The 20,678-nt window shown below is 46.2% G+C and overlaps 1 protein-coding gene across 3 annotated transcripts in view; it reads left to right on the top strand.

Moving 5' to 3' along the window:
• Positions 1–20,678, top strand: part of sin3b (SIN3 transcription regulator family member B) — a 50,631-nt gene that overhangs the window by 20,619 nt on the left and 9,334 nt on the right. For all 3 annotated transcript variants that reach the window (XM_048560007.2, XM_048560008.2, XM_048560006.2), the window contains exons 9-17: positions 2,994–3,112; positions 4,420–4,630; positions 10,666–10,782; positions 11,509–11,747; positions 13,038–13,221; positions 14,480–15,074; positions 16,007–16,176; positions 17,857–18,030; positions 18,674–18,766. In XM_048560007.2, coding sequence (XP_048415964.1) covers positions 2,994–3,112; positions 4,420–4,630; positions 10,666–10,782; positions 11,509–11,747; positions 13,038–13,221; positions 14,480–15,074; positions 16,007–16,176; positions 17,857–18,030; positions 18,674–18,766 — 1,902 coding nt within the window. The remainder of the gene's footprint in view (positions 1–2,993; positions 3,113–4,419; positions 4,631–10,665; positions 10,783–11,508; positions 11,748–13,037; positions 13,222–14,479; positions 15,075–16,006; positions 16,177–17,856; positions 18,031–18,673; positions 18,767–20,678) is intronic.

Genomic DNA, 20,678 nt, shown 5'->3' with positions numbered 1-20,678 from the left:
TCATGTTCAACCTGGGCAAGAAATCCTTTTCCTGATTACTGCAACTCAGGCTGAGGCATCAGTACTCATCCATGTTGGACACCACTTGGAAAAAAACAGCAGGGGTTACAAAGACACAAAATATAATGGGGGGGGGGGTATCAATATCCATCTCCAAGAGTGACTCAGTAGGACCAATATTTATTGAACTGGTTGAGTCATAAAGGACATAGCTACTTGAGTGGGTCTGCAGCAAGTGGTGAGGGAAATGACAAGAGGGAAAAACCTCGCTGACTTCTTCCTTGCCAGTCTACCTGTCCAACTGTCCATGTCAGAATTGGTTGGGATGCCGAGGACATAGTCAGAGTGGAGGCAAAGTTACGTCTTCACCTTGAGGCTATCCTCTGTCGTGTTACGTGACTGCATCATGAGGCTAAATGGGACCGAAATTAAACAAGTTTACCAACTCAAAACTGGGCACCAGTGGGTCACCAGCAGTTACAGAACTGTTTCAACCACAGGATGTAACCTCATGGCCTGACATATCACCATGATACCTCAGGACCAGCAATTTGGGAGATCAAAATAAAAGCCAAAAGAGCTGTGGATGCTGGGAATCAGAAACAAAAACAGAAATTGCTGGAAAACCTTAATGGATCTGGCAGCGTTTGTGGAGAGAAATCAGCGTTAACATTTTGGGCCCAGCGACCCTTCCTCAGAACAGGAAAATGTTAGGTTTTATGCAGAAAATAGGGTGGTGGGAGGGGGAAAGGAATAAGCAATCGAGCCCAAAGAGAGCGAAGAACAGTTGGACAGACAAAGGAGTGGTAATGATAAGTAAGGAGGCAGAGTTGAGTATGATAGGCATTACAAAAGAGAAAGTGCTAGAAAAGCTAAAAGGTCTAAAAATTGATAAATCTCTTGGCCCCGATGAGCTACATCCCAGAGTTCTGAGGGAAGTGGCTGAGGAAATAGCGGAGGCTTTGGTTGTGATCTTTCAAAAGTCACTGGAGTCAGGGAAAGTCCCAGATGATTGGAAAATTGCTGTTGTAACCCACTTGTTTAAGAAAGGATCAAGACAAAAGATGGAAAATTATAGGCTGATTAGCCTAACTTCGGTTGTGGGTAAAATTCTAGAATCCATTGTTAAGGATGAGATTTCTAAATTCTTGGAGGTGCAGGGTCAGATTAGAACAGGTCAGCATGGATTTAGTAAGGGGAGGTCGCACCTGACAAACCTGTTGGAATTCTTTGAAGAGGTAACAAGTAGATTAGACCAGGAAAACCCAGTAGATGTTATCTATCTAGACTTCCAAAAGGCCTTTGATACGGTGCCTCACGGGAGGCTGCTGAGTAAGGTGAGGGCCCATGGTGTTCGAGGTGAGCTGCTGGCTTGGACTGAGGATTAGCTGTCTGACAGAAGGCAGAGAGTTGGGATAAAAGGCTCTTTTTCGGACTGGCAACCGGTGACGAGCGGTGTCCCGCAGGGTTCAGTGTTGGGGCCACAGCTGTTCACCTTATGTATTAATGATCTGGCTGAAGGGACTGGGGGCATTGTGGCGAAGTTTGCCGATGATACGAAGATAGGTGGACAGGTAGGTAGTGCTGAGGAGATGGGGAAGCTGCAGAAAGATTTAGACGGTTTAGGAGAGTGGTCCAGGAAATGGCTGATGAAATTCAATGTGAGTAAATGTGAGGTTTTGCACTTTTGGAAAAAAGAATACAGGCATGGACTATTTTCTAAATGGTGAGAAAATTCGTAAAGCAGAGGTACAAAGGAATCTGGGAGTGTTGGTCCAGGATTTTTTAAAAGGTTAACTTGCAGGTAGAGTCTGTGATTAAGAAAGTGAATGTAATGTTGTCGTTTATCTCAAAAGGGTTGGAATATGAAAGCACTGATGTGCTTCTGAGACTTTATAAAGCTCTAGTTAGGCCCCATTTAGAATACTGTATCCAATTTTGGGCCCCACACCTCAGGAAGGACATACTAGCCCTGGAGCATGTCCAGCGGAGATTCACACGGATGATCCCTGGAATGGTAGGTTTAATGTACGTTGAACGGCTGAGGATCCTGGGATTGTACTTATTAGAGTTTAGAAGGTTGAGGGGAGACCTGATAAAAACTTACAAGATAATGTATGGCTTAGAAAGGGTGGATGCTGGGAAGTTGTTTCCGTTAGGCGGGGAGACTAGGACCTGTGGGCACAACCTTAGAATTAGAGGGGGTAAATTTAAAACGGAAATGAGGAGACATTTCTTCAGCCAGAGAGTGGTGGGCCTGTGGAGTTCATTGCCACGGAGTGCAGTGGAGGCCGGGACGTTGGATGCCTTCAAGGCAGAGATCACCAAATTCTTGATCTCAGAAGGAATCAAGGGCTACGGGGAGAGTGCAGGGAAGTGGAGTTGAAATGCCCATCAGCTATGATTTAAATGGCGGAGTGGACTTGATGGGCCGAACAGCCTTACTTCCACTCCTATGTCTTATGTCTTTTCGTCTTATAAGTCTAGGAGAATGAATAGCTACTAGTGGGACTATTAGTGGACAACAGGAGGGTTGGTAACAAATTTGAGCTAATCAATGAAAGTAGTACTGGGGGAATAGAGAGAATTTTCTCTCTGTACTGAGTTGTGACCCACAGTGCACTACCTGAAAGGGCTGTGTAAATGTTAACTTTCAAAAGGCAATCCCGACACACATCTGAAAGGAGAAAAAATTTACTGGGTATTGGGAGGAGAACAGTGAGGCAGGAGGACCAGCTTGAAAGCTCTCTCATAGACACAGCTGAATGACTTATTTCTGTTTTGTGATGTTTATCATTATTATCTGCAAGTTTGCAGCTGCTGGGCCATGGTGTCTGTCATGTGTGTTGCTGATCAGGGAAACCCTGATACACAGATCTTTTCTTGAGCTTCTCACTGAGATATTTCACCCTTGGTTTATTTTAGCTGAAGGCAGTGCTGACAAGTTTGGACAATTGGACTCTTTGACTCTGCTGCTTTATTTTTTCTCTCAGGTACGCAGGATTCTGAAAAGCCAGGAGGTTTATGAGAACTTCTTACGCTGCATTGCCCTGTTCAACCAGGAGGTGGTGTCAGGCTCTGAGCTTCTTCAGCTAGTCACTCCTTTCCTGGGGTAAGTCGGTTTGGCTCATCCTCTCACTGAACAAGGCAGCTGCAAGTCTGTGCAAAAAGATCTGATAAATGGAGAAAAAGGTGGGAAAGTGTGAAATTGTCCATTTCGGCAGAAAGAATAAAAAAGAATCTAATGATCTAAATGGTGAGAGGTTGCAGAGAGACCTGAGTGGCCTAGTGTGTGAGTCACAGAAGATATAGGTACTGCAACTAATCAGGAGAGCTAACAGAATGTCGTGTTTTATTGTGAGGGGAATGGAAAGCAAGAGTAGGGAGGTGATACTTCAGTCATACAGGTCATTAGTGAGGCTCCAGCTAGATTACAGTGTACTGTACAGGTCACCATTCATAACAGAAGGATATTAATGCATTGGAAGCAGTTCAGGGAAGGTTCATTACCTGGAATGAGCAGATTGCCTTGTAATGATGGACTAGGCAGGCTGTATCCGAGAGAGGTTAAACAAATCAGAGGTGACTTAATTGGAACATTTAAGATTCTGAGGGGACCCGACTAGGAAGATGTGGAAAGGATATTTCCTCTTGTGGAAGAATCTAGAACGAGGGGCCACAGTTTACAAATAAGTGATCACGCATTTAAGACCAAGATGAGGAAGAAAAATTATCTCAGTGTTATGAGTTTTTGGAATTTTCTTCTTCCAAAGACAACAACGTGCACGATTTTAAAATATTTTTAAGGTAAAGGTAGATAGATTCTTGATGTCTAAGGGGATGAAAGACTATTGGGATATGCAGTGTTTTCATTGGTAACTTTGTTTTGAAATTTAAGCAGTTAATGTTTGTTAATTCTGTGTGTCCAGCCCCCTGTGAGTATAGACTAGCCGCGATAAAATTCCCCTGCAGGGTAACAGGAATCAGGTGGTAGGGTGGGTCAAGGTGGGACTCTGGAGGGTCAGTACAGATTTGATGGGCTGAATGCCCTGTTTCTACACTGTAGGGATTCTATGTATGTTTTAGCTTGTGGGAAGGGAATGTTGGGCGTGGGTTCCACTCTGATGACCTTTGCAAACCTCTGTGTAGTGTGGTTTCCCACTGCTGAAGGTGACTAATGGTTTTCAATGGTTCCATCTTTCTGTCAAAATCCTACCCCCTTTTCTTGTTTCTGACTTTGCTCAATTGCCCCCTTTACTCATTCTTTGACCCATTATACATTGTTCGGGCCTTGCTCTTCCCTCCCTCCATCCGCGCTCTTCCCACCTCTGACCCTCCCTCGCCCATCTTTTGTCTCCCTCTTTTTTTGCCCCTTTCATACTTGCTTGCTACTTTTATTTCTGGCGTTTAATTAAGCAGGAAGTTCCCTGAGCTTTTTGCACGTTTCAAGTTGTTCTTGGGCCAGCGGGAACTCTCGCCTACACAGCCGCTACAGAGAGACCGGCCGGTGGATGGAATTGCTCGGGAGATTGACTATGCGTCATGTAAGAGGCTAGGCTCCAGTTACAGAGCTTTACCCAAAACCTACCAGCAACCAAAGTGCAGTGGGCGGACTGCAGTCTGCAAGGAGGTAGGAACAGTTCCCTGTACTTGTGAAAATCAAGTGTTTATAATTGTTGCATTAATTTATTGAAACTGCAAAGATTTGTAACGTGTCAGGGATTTAAAGGAACTTACTGTCAACTTTGTTCTCAGCTGGTAGCTGTGGCAGTGACTCAGGGACAAACAGCAAAGTGCGGTTGAGAACACAAGCAGAGCAGCCATGTTCTTACTGATGCCAGATTAGCCTTGAATGGCCAACCCCTGCTCTAGGGATCTTTGTTCATAGGGGTGGAAGATCTCATGACTCTTCCACCTCATTTTTTCTTGTCACCTTTAACTTGTTTCTTTGAGAATTGTACTCTTTCTGGATGTGAGTTTGCTTGCTGAGCTGGAAGGTTCATTTTCAGATGTTTCATCACTTTTTTTTAATTTGAAAAAATATACTTTGTTCATAAGATGTACAAAAAATAAAACCTATTTCTACACCTACCCAGTCAAGCAAGCCACTCTGGGTTACCCAGGGGGTACGTACTCCAACTAAAGGAAAAAAAAAGACAAAGAAAAAAAACAAAGCAAAGAAAATACCCCGGCAGTCGTCTCCCCGCACAGTCCCAGTTGGCCCCCTGACCAGTTGGGGAAGGCGCCAGCTGGGCCCAGTTACCAGATAGGGCCCTTTTTTCTATTCTGGACGAGGGGTCTCATACGGTGGTCTTTCCCCACCGCGCCTTGGCGGCGGCTGCCCCAAGCTTTAGCGTGTCCCTCAGCACGTAGTCCTGGACCTTGGAGTGCGCCAGTCTGCAACACTCAGTCGGGGTCAGTTCTTTCAGCTGGCAGACCAGCAAGTTGCGGGCAGACCAAAGAGTGTCTTTCACCGCATTAATGGTCCTCCAGGCGCAGTTGATGTTGGTCTCGGTGAGCGTCCCGGGAAACAGCCCGTAGAGCACGGAGTCCCGCGTCACGGAGCTGCTCGGGCCGAACCTCGACAAATACCACTGCATCCCCCTCCAGACCTCCTGCACATAGGCACACTCCAGAAGGAGGTGATCGACAGTCTCATCCCCCCCGCAGTCGCCTCGAGGGCAGCGTGCGGTGGCGCAGAGATTCCGGGCATGCATAAAGGATCTCACTGGCAGAGCCCCTCTCACCGCCAGCCAAGCAATGCCCTTGTGCTTGTTTGAAAGTTCTGGCGATGAGGCATTCTGCCAAACGACTTTGGCAGTCTGCGTGGGGAACCACACGACGGGATCCACCCTCTCCTTTTGCCGAAGGGTCTCGAGGATACTATGTGCTGACCACTGCCTGACGGCCTTGTGGTCAAAGGTGTTTCCTTTCATAAATTTCTCCACAAAGGACAGGTGGTATGGGACGGTCCAACTACTCGGAGCGTTCCACGGCAACGAGGCCGGGCCCATCCGTCGCAACACCGGGGACAGGTAGAACCTCAGTAAGTAGTGACACTTGGTGTTTGCGTACTGAGGATCTACGCACAGCTTGATGCAGCCGCACACAAAGGTAGCCGTCAGGGCGAGGGTGGCGTTCGGTACGCCCTTTCCCCCATTTTCCACGTCTGTGTACATGGTGTCCCTGCGGACCCGGTCCATCCTCGACCCCCAAATGAAGTGGAAGATGGCCCGGGTGACCGCAGCGGCGCAGGTCCAGGGAATAGGCCAGGCCTGTGCACATATAACAGTACCGAAAGCCCCTGGCACCTGACAACCAGGATGGAGAGGGACCGGAGCATCCGCCTGCCCAGCCTCTGCTTCAGTTTGGTGATACGCTCCTCCCAAGTCTTAGTACACGCCCCAGCTCCACCGAACCAAACACCTAGCACCTTCAGGTAGCCTGTCCTGACGGTGAAGGGGATGAAGGAGCGGTCGTCCCAGTTCCCGAAGAACATGACCTCGCTCTTAACCCTGTTTGTCCAATGTAGTGTTTGTCACAGTTCTTGCAAGGTATTTTGTAGATGACATTTGTTTTATTTGTTGTCTGTATAGGGTCTTTTAAGTTCATTAGCTGCGAACTGTGACAAACACTACATTGGACAAACTGGCAGAAAGCTAGCCACCAGGATACATGAACATCAACTAGCCACAAAATGACATGACCCACTATCACTAGTATCCTGACATACAGATGAGGAAGGACACCACTTTGATTGGGACAACACATCCATCCTAGGACAAGCCAAACAGAGACACGCACGAGAATTCCTAGAAGCATGGCATTCTAACCGGAACTCCATCAACAAACACATTGATTTGGAGCCAATCTACCATCCCCATAGAAAAAGAACAGGAAATGACATCACCAAACACAGGGAATGACATCACCAGCCCAAGGAAACCGAAACAGATAAATAGAAAGCAGGACATAACAGAGTAAGAACATAACACAGTAAGAACAGAGAAGATGGTAAAAGTGGGGGGAGGTGTGGCATTGTTGGTCAAGGACAGTATGACAGTTGCAGAATGGATGTTTGGGGACTCGTCAACTGAGGTAGTATGGGCTGAGGTTAGAAACAGGAAAGGAGAGGCCACCCTGTTGGGAGTTTTCTATCGGCCTCCAAATAGTCCCAGAGATGTAGAGGAAAGGATAGCAAAGATGATTCTCAATAGGAGTGAGAGAGACAGGGTAGTTGTCATGGGGGACTTCAACTTTCCAGATATTGACTGGGAACACTATAGTTCAAGTACTATAGATGGGTCAGTTTTTGTCCAGAATGTGCAGGAGGGCTTCCTAACACAGTATGTAGATAGGCCAACAAGGGGCGAAGTCACATTAGATTTGGCACTGGGTAATGAGCCTGGCCAGGTGTTAGATTTGGAAGTAGGTGAGCACTTTGGTGATAGTGATCACAATTCTGTTATGTTTAGTTTAGTGATGGAAAGGGATAGGTGTATACCACTGGGCAAGAGTTATAGCTGGGGGAAAGGCAATTACGATGAGATTAGGAAAGATTTAGGGAACATAGAATGGGGAAGGAAACTGCAGGGGATGGGCACAGTAGAAATGTGGAGCTTATTCAAGGAAAAGCTCCTGTGTGTCCTAGATAAATATGTACCTGTCAGGCAGGGAGGAAGCTATGGAGTGCAGGAGCCGTGGTTTACGAAGGAAGTGGAATATCTGGTCAAGAGGAAGAAGGCGGCTTATGTCAGGATGAGATGTGAAGGCTCAGTTAGGGCACTTGAGGGCTACGAGGTAGTCAGGAAAGACCTAAAGAGAGAGCTCAGAAGAGCCAGGAGGAGACATGAGAAGTTGTCGGCGGATAGGATCAGGGTAAACCCTAAGGCTTTCTATAGGTATTTAAGGAATAAAAGAATGACGAAAGTAAGATTAGGGCCAATCAAGGATAGTAGTGGGAAGTTGTGTGTGGAGTCAGATGAGATAGGGGAAGCGCTAAATGAATTTTTTTCAACAGTATTCACTCTAGAAAACGACAATGTTGTCGAGAATACTGAGATACAGGCTACTAGACTAGGTGGGATTGAGGTTCACAAGGAAGAGGTATTAGAAATCTTTCAGAGGGTGAAGATAGATAGGTCCCCTGGGCCGGATGGGGTTTATCGTCGGATCCTCTGGGAAGCCAGGGATGAGATTGCCGAGCCTTTGGCATTGATCTTTAACTCGTCATTGTCTACAGGAATAGTGCCAGACGACTGGAGGATAGCAAATGTGGTTCCCCTGTTCAAGAAGGGGAGTAGAGACAACCCTGGTAATTATAGACCAGTGAGCCTTACCTCAGTTGTTGGTAAAGTGTTGGAAAAGGTTGTAAGGGGTAGGATTTATAATCATCTAGAAAAGAATAAATTGATTAGGGATAGTCGGCACGGTTATGTGAAGGGAAGGTCGTGCCTCACAAACCTTACTGAGTTCTTTGGGAAGGTGACCAAACAGGTAGATGAGAGTAAACTGGTTGATGTGTATATGGATTTCAGCAAGGCGTTCGATAAGGTTCCCCACAATAGGCTATTGTACAAAATGCGGAGGAATGGAATTGTGGGAGATATAGCAGTTTGGATTGGAAATTGGCTTGCTGAAAGAAGACAGAGGGTGGTAGTTGATGGGAAATGTTCATCCTGGAGAGCTGTTACTAGTGGTGTACCGCAAGGGTCGGTGTTGGGTCCGCTGCTGTTTGTCATTTTTATAAATGACCTGGATGAGGGCGTAGAAGGATGGGTTAGTAAATTTGCAGACGACACTAAGGTCAGTGGAGTTGTGGATAGTGACGAAGGATGCTGTAGGTTGCAGAGAGACATAGATAAGCTGCAGAGCTGGGCTGAGAGGTGGCAAATGGAGTTTAACGCAGACAAGTGTGAGGTGATGCACTTTGGTAGGATAACCGGAAGGCAAAGTACAGGGCTAATGGTAAGATTCTTAGTAGTGTAGATGAGCAGAGAGATCTCGGTGTACATGTACACAGATCCTTGAAAGTTGCCACCCAGATTGACAGGGCTGTTAAGAAGGCATACAGTGTTTTAGCTTTTATTAATAGAGGAATCGAGTTCCGGAACCAAGAGGTTATGGTGAAGCTGTACAAAACTCTGGTGCGGCTGCATTTGGAGTATTGTGTACAGTTCTGGTCACCGCATTATAAGAAGGATGTGGAAGCTTTGGAAAGGGTGCAGAGGAGATTTACTAGGATGTTGCTTGGTATGGAGGGAAGGTCTTACGAGGAAAGGCTGAGGGACTTGAGGCTGTTTTCATTCGAGAGAAGAAGGTTGAGGGGTGACAATTGAAACATATAAAATAATCAGAGGGTTAGATAGGGTGGATAGGGAGAGCCTTTTTCCTAGGATGGTGACAGCGAGCACGAGGGGGCATAGCTTTAAATTGAGGGGTGAAAGATATAGGACGGACGTCAGAGAGTAGTAAGGGAATGGAACGCTTTGCCTGCAATAGTAGTAGATTCGCCAACTTTAGGTACATTTAAGTCGTCATTGGACAAGCATATGGACGTACATGGAATAGTGTAGGCTGGATGGGCTTGAGATTGGTATGACAGGTCGGCACAACATCGAGGGCCAAAGGGCCTGTACTGTGCTGTAATGTTCTATGTTCTATAACACCAGCGCTTCACTGGAGGCTCACTGATGATGTTACCTGGAATGGTGACGAAACGTCTAAAAATGAACCTTCCAGCTCAGCGAGCAAACTCACATCCAGAAACTCAACCTGAGCTCCAAATCTTCTCAAAACTCGCTAATTGTACTCTTTGTTGAAGCGAACATCTGTCTCTACTAGGATCACCAGAATGAAGGAACAAAATCTTGCCCAACTTACACTGAAACCCATATTTTGTCACCTTTCTGCAATATTTAGGTTCCTAATATCTAGAACTATCTTGTTTCAATTTATTTAACAAGTGCACTCCATTAAAGAATCTTTAGCATCTGAAGAAGGGTGACTGGATCTGAAACTTTAACTCTGCTTTCTCTCCACAAATGCAGCCAGTTCTGCTGAGTTTCTCCAGCAGTTTCTGATTTGTAACATCCTCAGTTTGTTTTTGTATTTAAAACATCTTGAGGGTTTGTTTTGTCTCAAATGCTGTATTCTCATTGGTGTTTGAAATACTTCAAGCAGAAGCCCTGCTTTCGAAGCTGATTTCTGAGCTTGTAGATTTTTATCTTGCTCTGGAAACTGAAGTGGTGATCTTTGCAAATGTGTAATAACACTTGCCCTGGTAAACAAATTCAGCTATCTTTTCCCCCCCCCCCAACCCCAACTTGTTTTGTTGCGCAGTTCACAATATTGCACTAGTGAAAGTAAGATGCTATGGATGCTGGAAATCTGAAATAACAAGCGAAAGTGCTGGAGAAACTCAGCAGGCCTGATTGTTTCTGCCTCCACAGACACTGAGTAAACTTTTCTTTGGAACTTTCTCTCCCTCTCCTCCAGCACTTTATCTCTTTATTTTAGCTATATATGTTTTTTTACTCGAAGAGTTCTCTGATTGTTCTTCGTTTTGTTCATTTCTTCCTCAATCCTTGCGGCCACACGTTGCACCTGCCAGTCTTCACTGTTCTTGCCTCTGACCAGTCTGTTTGTGTTTCACTCTCTTTTTAGGTTCTGAATGACACTTGGGTCTCATTCCCATCTTGGTCAGAAGATTCCACGTTTGTCAGCTCAAAGAAAACTCCGTACGAAGAGCAGCTTCATCGCTGTGAAGATGAAAGGTTTGAGGTAATGAAACTGACTTCCCAAAAGCTATTGCAATAAGTCAGTCACAGGAGCTTTAAATAATATTAAATGTTTTGGACATAATCCTTCGCCAGAAGTAACTTTCAATTGATGGTAGTACATGGCTTAACTGAGGGAAGGTCTTATGAGGAAAGGCTGAGGGACTTGAGGCTGTTTTCGTTAGAGAGAAGATTGAGAGGTGACTTAATTGAAACATATAAAATAATCAGAGGGTTAGATAGGGTGGATAGGGAGAGCCTTTTTCCTAGGATGGTGACGGCGAGCACGAGGGGGCATAGCTTTAAATTGAGGGGTGAAAGATATAGGACAGATGTCAGAGGTAGTTTCTTTACTCAGAGAGTAGTAAGGGAATGGAACACTTTGCCTGCAACGGTAGTAGATTCGCCAACTTTAGGTACATTTAAGTCGTCATTGGATAAGCATATGGACGTACATGGAATAGTGTAGGTTAGGTGGGCTTGAGATCGGTATGACATGTCGGCACAACATCGAGGGCCAAAGGGCCTGTACTGTGCTGTAATGTTCTATGTAAGTGGTTAGGTTACTTCCCGTAGGGATTGGTTTAGGGAAGGTTGCCCTGTGATTGGCTTGTGTTTAAGAGCAGGTTTTGCTAATCTGGAGTTGGGTTTGGAGAGGAGTGTGTTCGAGTGGATACTCAGCTCTAGTTCACCATTGCCTGTCCACTTTTGGTTGTTTCTTCACTAATAGCTTGATGTTGTCCTGGAAACCAACCTTGCTACAATTCGTGTACTTGAGAGTGTTCAAAAAAAACTAACACGGATGTCTCCGGAGGATCAGGATAAATATCGTCTAGATAACTGTCTGGGAGGGACTTCAGAGGTCATCCACCGCAGAGCCATCTATCGTATTTACGGAGATAAAGCACCCGAAATAATCGATGGACTTAAGAAAAATCCAGCCACAGCTGTCCCTGTTGTGCTGAAAAGGTGAAATTTAATATGAGATGTACCATTAACTCTCAGTCACTAATTAAACCTTCCAGGTACAAAATGCTGCAGAATCCAATGAATCCATTGGCTTGCGCTGCCTGATCTGACTCACTGTGGAGCAACCTACTCAGGCACAAACAAAAACTGAAATAGCTGGAGCAACTCAGCGTCTTTAGAGGTAAAGCAGAGACAATGTTTCTGAATGGCTCTGAAGAAGGGTCACTGGACCCACAGTAGATGCTGCCAAACCTGCTGAGTTGCTGCAGTGATTTCTGTTTTCATTTTCAGATTTCTAGCATCTGCAGGTCTTTGCCTTTTTTTTGATCTGCTAAGACTCCTGTTCTAATCCGTTTACAGATCTTGTTGAAAATGATTCTGTCTGGCCTGGACTGCGATCCAGTATGACACAGTTGTCTCTCTTACATCCGTATCACTTCACCTGGAAATCCCTTCGTCACACATTCAGTAGCAAGCATCTTGCCCTCACTATTAGTGTGAATAAAAGTCCTGGATGTGAGTTTGCTCGCTGAGCTGGAAGGTTAGTTTTCAGACGTTTCGTCACCATTCTAGGTAACATCATCAGTGAGCCTCCGACGAAGCGCTGGTGTTATGTCCCGCTTTCTATTTATCTGGTTAGGTTTCCTTGGGTTGGTGATGTAAATCTGTTACCTAGAATGGTGACGAAACGTCTGAAAACTAACCTTCCAGCTCAGCGAGCAAACTCACATCCAGAACCTCAACCTGAGCTACAAATCTTCTCAAAACTCGCTGAATAAAAGTCCTTATGGGTCACTTAGGGCACAGTGGTACTGTCCCTGTCTCTGAGTTCAGAGGCTTGGGTTCAAGTCTCACTTTCTAGAGCTTTATCATAACACCTCTGAACAGATTGAATAAAAAGATTTCAAAGTCTTAAATTCAGATTAGTATCTGGCAACAATGTTTCTTTGGGATGACGATGGTTGGAGCTGGTTATTTTCTGAAGGATCCTGCACATTTTGTCAACTGAATCAATTGGATGGCACAGTTTGAAATATCGTCCTAGCTTTCCAGATTGCACGCCTGGTTTAAGTGAGAGTTGGGGAGGTGGTGTCTGGGTGTTTCAGGGATCTTGGTTTTGCTGTTTTACCTATTTCTCATGGTGATTCAGTGCAAAGAGTGAACAAAAGCCTGCACATACAGCAATTCACTGTTCTTTGCAAAGCTCATTCCTCAAATCGCAGCTCACAATGTAAAGGTTTGTAACTGAGCTACAGATCTGAAAGTTTTATTAAATTCAAATTGTTACAGATTGAAAGCCAAGGAAGAAGAATGGCGGGAAGCACAACAAGGATTCAACAAGATCTGGCGGGAGCAGTATGAGAAATCCTACCTGAAATCGCTGGATCACCAGGGGGTTAACTTTAAGCAGAATGACACCAAGGCACTACGCTCCAAGAGTTTGTTGAATGAGATTGAGAGTGTTTATGATGAGGTAACCTGACATTTCCCTAACAATAGACCCACGGTTTACTGGCTAAATGCGGGTTTTGTAAAAAGACCCTGGAGAGGTGTGATAAAAGCAGTGCTCAGCATGGCCCTTCATTTAATTTACTCATGGTTATCGTCATTGACATGAGGCAGAGACCTAGACACAGGCCACAGTGATGGATTAGTGCCCTTAAGAAATAATGCAGGCTCCTGAAGGAACTTGTATGATTGCTGATAATTTGATTCAGTTAGGAGAGACATGGTGGTAGCTCAGTCATTAGCACTGCGTCACAACCTCAGGGACCTGGATTCGATTCCGCTCAGGTGACTGTGTGTGGAGTTTGTGTGTTCACCCTGTCTCTGCTTGGATTTCCAGTGGGTGCTCCCATTATCTCCCACGGTCCAAAGATGGGTAGGTTAGGTGAATTAGCTGTGCTGAAATTACCTGTAATGTTCAGGGATATGTATGCTGGGTGGATTAGCTATGCAACAAAGAAACCTACAGCACAGGAACAGGCCCTTCGGCCCTCCAAGCCTGTGCCGATCAAGATCCTCTGTCTAAACCTGTCATCTATTTTCTAACGGTCTGTGTCCATTTGCTCCCTGCCCGTCCATGTACCTGTCCAACGCGTTCCAGGCGCCCACCACCCTCTGTGTAAAGAACTTGCCCACGCATATCTCCCTTAAACTTTCCTCCTCTCACTTTGAACTCATGACCGCTAGTAATTGAGTCCCCCACTCTGGGGAAAAAGCTTTTTGCTATCCACCCTGTCTATACCCCTCATGATGTGGGGTTACTTGATGTGGTGTTACTAGATGAGGTAGGAGGCTGGGTCTGGATGGGATGCTGTTCAGTACAGACTCAATGGCCAAATGGCTTCCTTCTGCACTGTGGGCTCTCTGTGGTTCCACTCTAATTATTTTTAACCTGTCACTGTTTTCACATTTGTGTCAGGACACAGAATGGGTTGAAGGGAAGGTTTGACAGTAGCAACAAGACGTGAAAGATAGAAACAGGCACTATTTCAGTTTTTCTTTTTATTTACCTTGGAGGACTAATTTCCATGATTGCAATCAGGTTGGAAAGATTTCTCTGTCACTCGGGACTGGCTAAGGTAGACCTTCATCCTGGTGCTTTTGGGTTAGTCGGATGAGATCCAGGTTGGGGCTGGCTGGTCTGGAACTGCAAGCATTGTGTACTTTCAGATTTGGTACAAATGTGAAGATCTTGGGTGTTAACCTTTCCCTTTCTTCTAATGTAGCGTCAGGAGCAAAACTCTGAGGAGGGCTGCCCAGGTGTCAGCGGTCCCCACTTGATGTTCGTCTATGAGGATAAACAGATTATGGAGGATGCTGCATCTCTGATTATTTATCACGTGAAGCGACAGCCAACCATTCAGAAGGAGGACAAGGATCACATCAAGCGTATCATCTACCATTTTGTGCCCGATCTGTTCTTTACCCAGCGTGGTGAACTGAGTGAATCTGAGGATTCAACAGACGATGAGATGGAAAGTGTTCCTCGGCACAGTCAGAGCAGTAATGCAGACACTGTGCAGAAAGGTACAGCTTCTCCACAAAGCAGCGTAGCTGAGGAGCGGCTTGATCTGCGAGACCAAGTGGCAGAATATCAGAAGAACCTGGATGACGTCTACAATCTCTTCTTTGTAAATAATAATTGGTACTTTTTTCTAAGGCTGCATCAGATTCTGTGCTACCGGCTGTTGCGCATTTACAGACAGGCTGAGAAGCAGCTGCTGGAATATCAAATGGAGAAGGAGAAGGAGAAACAATTACAGGATGGGAGGAAAGAGAAAGCAAGTGATCCTGCTGTGGAGCTCAGGCTGAAACAACAAAGTACGGTTCCTGAAGACCTGCTCTCTTTGTTTGCTTTCATTTCTACAGTGCAGTTAAGAAGAGGCCATTTTCCCCCTCAGAGCAGTTCTGTCTTTCAGTTAGATCACGTATGTGAGCTGAGGAAGGGATGCTGTCAGGCAATGGCATATTGGTGTTAATAGCAAGGCCAACATTCGTTATTGATCCCTCATGGCCCTGACCGAGTCGCTAGCTTGGCAATCACATTGTTGCAGACCTGAAATCACAAGTTGGCCAGGCCAGGTAACATCTGTGAACCAGATTGATGGTCGTCGAAAGCAAATGATAATTTTCCGGCAACCATTATTGAGACTAGCCTGAATTTCAATTGACACCAGCTCTCATGGTGGAATAAATTTGGGGCGGCACGATGGCTCAGTGGTTAGCACTGCAGCCTCACAGCGTCAGGGACCTGGGTTCGATTCCAGCCTCAGGTGACTGTCTGTGTGGAGTTTGCACATTCTCCCTGTGTCTGCGTGGGTTTCCTCCAGGTGCTCCAGTTTCCTCCCACAGTCCAAAGATGTGCAGGCTAGGTGGATTGGCCATGCTAAATTGCCCATAGTGTTCAGGGGTGTGTGGGTTGTAGGAGGATGGGTCTGGGTAGGATGCTTCAACGGGTGGTGTGGACTTGTTGGGCCGAAGGGCCTGTTTCCACACTATAGGTAATCTAATCTAATCTAAACTCGGGAAGCCAGGCTATTAGCCTGAGTCTCTGGATTGCTGGTCATATTACCACTCTGCCGCCATCTCTCCACATTTTTAGGAAACATTGTAGCTAATCCTCGTTTCTTCTGGCTGAGATCAAATAGCAGCACAGTTTGAAGGTGAAAGCTGTGACCCTGTTTTCAGTTTCCCATATGGCTAAGTGTTGTTGTGTTTGATATATTGAAACATTCCTACATTTGGATCTTTAGGTGAAATTGAGTTGGAGGAGTATTACCCAGCCTTTCTGGACATGGTGAGGAATTTGTTGGATGGGAACATTGAACCCACACAGTATGAAGACACATTGCGTGAAATGTTCACCATCCATGCCTACATTGGTTTCACAGTTGATAAACTGATTCAGAACATTGTACGGCAGGTGAGTGCAGGTGGTTTCTCGTGGAGTGAGTGGGGCTGGTAGGAGGTATGTGATGTAGCCAGTTTCACTTCACTCTGTACAGAAGGTGGTCAGGAGGCACAGGCTGGGGGGGCAGTTGAAGGGTAATATTCTGATGTCAGATCATAGACCCAGAACGTCATGACTTCAAGAATGGCTAACTGCTGCTATACTGTGCCCCTTCCTACGGAGTGTGTCTCCTTGATCATCTCCTTCCAGCATCTGACTATGTGACCCTTAGACCCAAGCAAACCCTTCCCCCCCCCCCAATCCCACAACCTGCTGCCTGTCTATATCTTCATGAACTTGTGGGGAAGCATCATCACAAAAAACCATTTCCTCTGCAGTACTTTTCATGGCGATGTGAATACATTAGCCTTGCATCCAGGTGATATTGATTGCCTGTTCTTAATCTGAGTCCTTTGTTGTATCAGGCTACAGCACCACCGACTTCCAGCCCGATAATATCTACACCGAGATAACAAGGTGTGGGGCTGGATGACCACAGCAGGCCAAGCAGCATCTCAGGAGCAGGAAAGCTGACGTTTCGGGCCTAGACACTTCATCAGAAATGGGGGAGGGGGAGACGGTTCTGAAATAAGTAAAGAGAGAGGGAGAGGTGGATCAAAGATGGATAGAGGAGAAAATAGATGGAGAGGAGACAGGCAAGTTAAAAAGGCAGGGATGGAGCCAGTAGAGGTGAGTGTAGGTGGGGAAGTAGGGAGGAGATAGGTCAGCCCAGGGAGGATGGACAGGTCAAGGGGATGGGATGAGATTAGTAGGTAGGAAATGGGAGTGCGGCTTGCAGCGGGAGGAGGGGATAGGTGAGAGGAAGAACAGGTTAGGGAGTTGGGGATGAGCTGGGCTGGTTTTGGGATGCAGTGGGGGGAGGGGACGAGCTGGGCTGGTTTTGGCATGCAGTGGGGGAAGGGGAGATTTTGAAGCTGGTGAAGTCCACATTGATACCATTGGGCTGCAGGGTTCCCAAGCGGAATATGAGTTGCTGTTCTTGCAACCTTCGGGTGGCATCATTGTGGCACTGCAGGAGGCCCATGATGGACATGTCGTCTAAAGAATGAGAGGGGGAGTTAAAATGGTTTGTGACTGGTTGGTGCAGGTGTTTATTGTGAACCGAGTGTAGGTGTTCTGCAAAGCAGTCCCCAAGCCTCCGCTTGGTTTCCCCGATGTAGGGTACAGCAGATGCAGTGTACCACATTGGCAGATGTGCAGGTGAACATCTGCTTGATGTGGAAATCTTCTTGGGGCCTGGGATGGGGGTGAGGGAGGAGGTGTGGGGGCAAGTGTAGCACTTCCTGCGGTTGCAGGGGCAAGTGCCGGGTGTGGTGGGGTTGGAGGGGAGAGTGGAGCAAACAAGGAAATCACGGAGAGAGTGGTCCCTCCGGAAAGCAGACAAGGGTGGGGAGGAAGACATGTCTTTGGTGGTGGGGTCGGATTGCAGGTGGTGGAAGTGTCAGAGGATGATGCGTTGGATCCAGAGGTTGGTGGGGTGGTACGTGAGGATGAGGGGGATTAATCACACCACACTGCACTAGAAAGTCAGGCCGAATTTTTGGGACCTGAACCTTTGTGACTTTGAAATGAAATGTAGCTACTCCCTTGCTAGAGCTGACAGTCAACTCTCTGTTTCTTGTTTCGTACCAGCTACAGCATCTAGTGAGTGATGATGTGTGTGTGCAGGCAACTGAGGTTTACCTGAGTGAGAGGAAGCGAGGAGCAGCTGGAGGTAGTTTGTCCTCCCAGTGTGTCAGAGCGACCCTGGAAGCAGCCTACCAGCTGAAGACTGAGCGCATCATGCCTGATGAAAATTGCTTCAAGGTGAGAGCGGCTCACTTTATCCATGACCCTTGCACTGGAACAGGAGTGTCTCAAGTGACTGCTGTCAGTATGTGGGGCCGGCACAGGCGGCTGCTGCCTGTTTGTGCATGCGTGCGGGGCCGGCACGGGTGGCTGCTGCCTGTGTGGGGAGTGGAGGGGGGTGCCGGCACAGGCGGTCCAGTCAGGGCCTTGCTTTTTGTACCCACTGCCAGAGGTGAAAGCTTGCTGATCTCTGTGTGATTTGAGAGCTTGCTGGTTTGTGGCTCCAGAGATGGAATGTAGCGGCCATGGTTTCTGCATTCACAGACTTTCTAAAGTGCAATGTCAGAGATTCAGACAACACTGTAGTGATGTCCAATGGAACACTGCCCAAGGCACAGTGTTAACAAGGGGGAAAGGGAAAAAGGCCCAGAACCTATCAGCAGGGACAGTAACAAATAAACCAGTGAGCACGGTTAGTGTCAGGACCTCAGGCCCAATCTGCTGGATAGGTTTTCATGATTGACTGCTGAGGTGGGGGCTAGGAGGTTGAATGTGGATGGGAGTGAATCAAAAAGGTTCTAGACATGGGAGAGAGTGACAGAGGGTTTAAATCGGGGTGTTATCGAACTGAAGTGATTTTTTTTTGTTCCTTTTGCTGCAGATTATGTTTATCCAGAGCAAAGGACGTGTTTCTATGACAATTGAACTGTTGGACACAGAGGAAGCCCCTTCTGATGATCCCCTGGAGCTGCAGGTGAGAATTTTTCCCTCCTCTCCTGTGGGTGTGTGTGGCTACTCACACCTCGGCGGGAATCTCGAGGATTTGGGTTATTTGGGAATCCCAGGAAGGCTGCAGATGGAATGCTCAGCTCTTCCAACTGTAATGTTTTCTCGTGTTTCAATGATTCACCACCAAAGCTGGACTTTAAAGGAAGTGGACTTGATGGGCGCACAGAGTTGTCCTGCTTATATTCGCTGATTTTGTTTGAGATTCCTGGTAGCTGCAATGATCTGGTTTCTGTTCCAAAGGACCACATGAGTTAGGCGCAGCAATAGGCCTCTCTGCCCCTCAACTTTGCTCCACCCTTCAGTAAGATCATGTCTGATCTAATTACCCCCATAAACTTCTACTCCATTGCTGATCCAAAATCTATCTATCTTTATCTTAGAAACATTCAAGGATGTTGCTTCCTTGTGGATGAATTTTCTAAATCTCGTCAGCGAAAAGAGATTTTCCTTCATTTCATTTGTAAGTGGTTGACCCCTAATTTTGAAACAGTGACCGTGAATTCCAGATTCTCCTACATGATGAACCATGCTCTCCACACCCACTGTGTTAAGACCCCTAGGAATCTTACGTGCTTCAATCAAGTCATTTCTTACTCTATGACACTCCAGTGGATACAGGCCCAACCTACCCAACCTTTCATCTTAGGGCATCCCACCCATTCAAGCTATTAGTCTGGTAAACCTTCTCTGAACTGTTTCCACCACATTTGCATCCTTTCTTAACTAAGCAGATCAGCGCAGTACATAGTATTACAGATGTGATCTCACCAATGACCTGTATAACTGGAGCATAACCTCCTTACACTTGTAATCAGCTCCCCTAACAATACATTTTAACATCTTATTAGTTTTCCTAATTGCTTACAGTACCTGTATTCAGATATTTTGAAGTTCATGCATGAGGACACTCAGATCCCTGTAAGTCTGAGCTTTTACCATGAAAGGGACAACCTCACGTTTTCTTACTCTGGCAACCATACCTGCAGTTCCTTCGTCCAAATCACTTACTTAAATTATGGACAGTTGAGGTCCTAGCTCTACTCCCTGTGACACACCAGTCGTTACATCCTGCCACTCAGAAAATTATGCCTTTAACCCAACCCTCCGCTTCCTGTTAGCCAGCCAATCTCTGTCCAGTATGTTACCCATCACACTATGATATTTTATTTTCTGCAATAATCTGTGCTCCAACAGCTCCTGGAGTTGCTGTGGCTTCTACCCATTGCACATTTTAAGGGAATACAATGAAGTGCAACAATGCTAATGTCAGGGTGTACCGTTAGCGTTACGGTAATCCAGTGGCCAGACTGGTGGTTCAGATCTCTCTGCGACAGATAGTGACATTTGAATACAATAGTTTGGGAGTAAAGCTAGTCTAATGTACAAAGGACAGTATAGCACAGCAACAGGCCCTTCAGCCCATCAAGACGATGCCAACACATGATGCTTTTCTCAATGAAAAACTTTGCTCTGCATGGTCCACATTCCTCTGTCTATTCACCAGTTTTTCAAGATACATCTTAAAAATTGCAATTGTGACCGCCTGCGCTACCACCTCTGGCAGTGCTTCCAGGCACTTACCATACTCTGCTTTTAAAAACAAAACTTGCCTCTCACATCTCCTTTAAACTTAATCCTATTACCTTAAACCTATATCCCTGAGTAATTGACATTTCTACCTGGGGAAACAGACTCCAACTATTCATTCCATCCACATCTGTTATAATTTTGTGAACTTCTTATCAGGTCACCCCTCATCCTCGACTCAAGTGAAAACAAAGCAAGTTTGACCATTCTTTCCTCATAACTAACATGGAATGAGTGTGTCACTGGCTAGGCCAGCATTCTTTGCCCATCTCCAGTTGCCCAGTTAAGAG

Source organism: Stegostoma tigrinum, chromosome 30 (assembly GCF_030684315.1).
Source record: "Stegostoma tigrinum isolate sSteTig4 chromosome 30, sSteTig4.hap1, whole genome shotgun sequence".
NCBI lineage: Eukaryota > Metazoa > Chordata > Chondrichthyes > Orectolobiformes > Stegostomatidae > Stegostoma > Stegostoma tigrinum.
The sequence above is the reverse complement of the archived record's forward strand: the minus strand, read 5'-3'. Positions and strand labels throughout refer to the sequence as shown.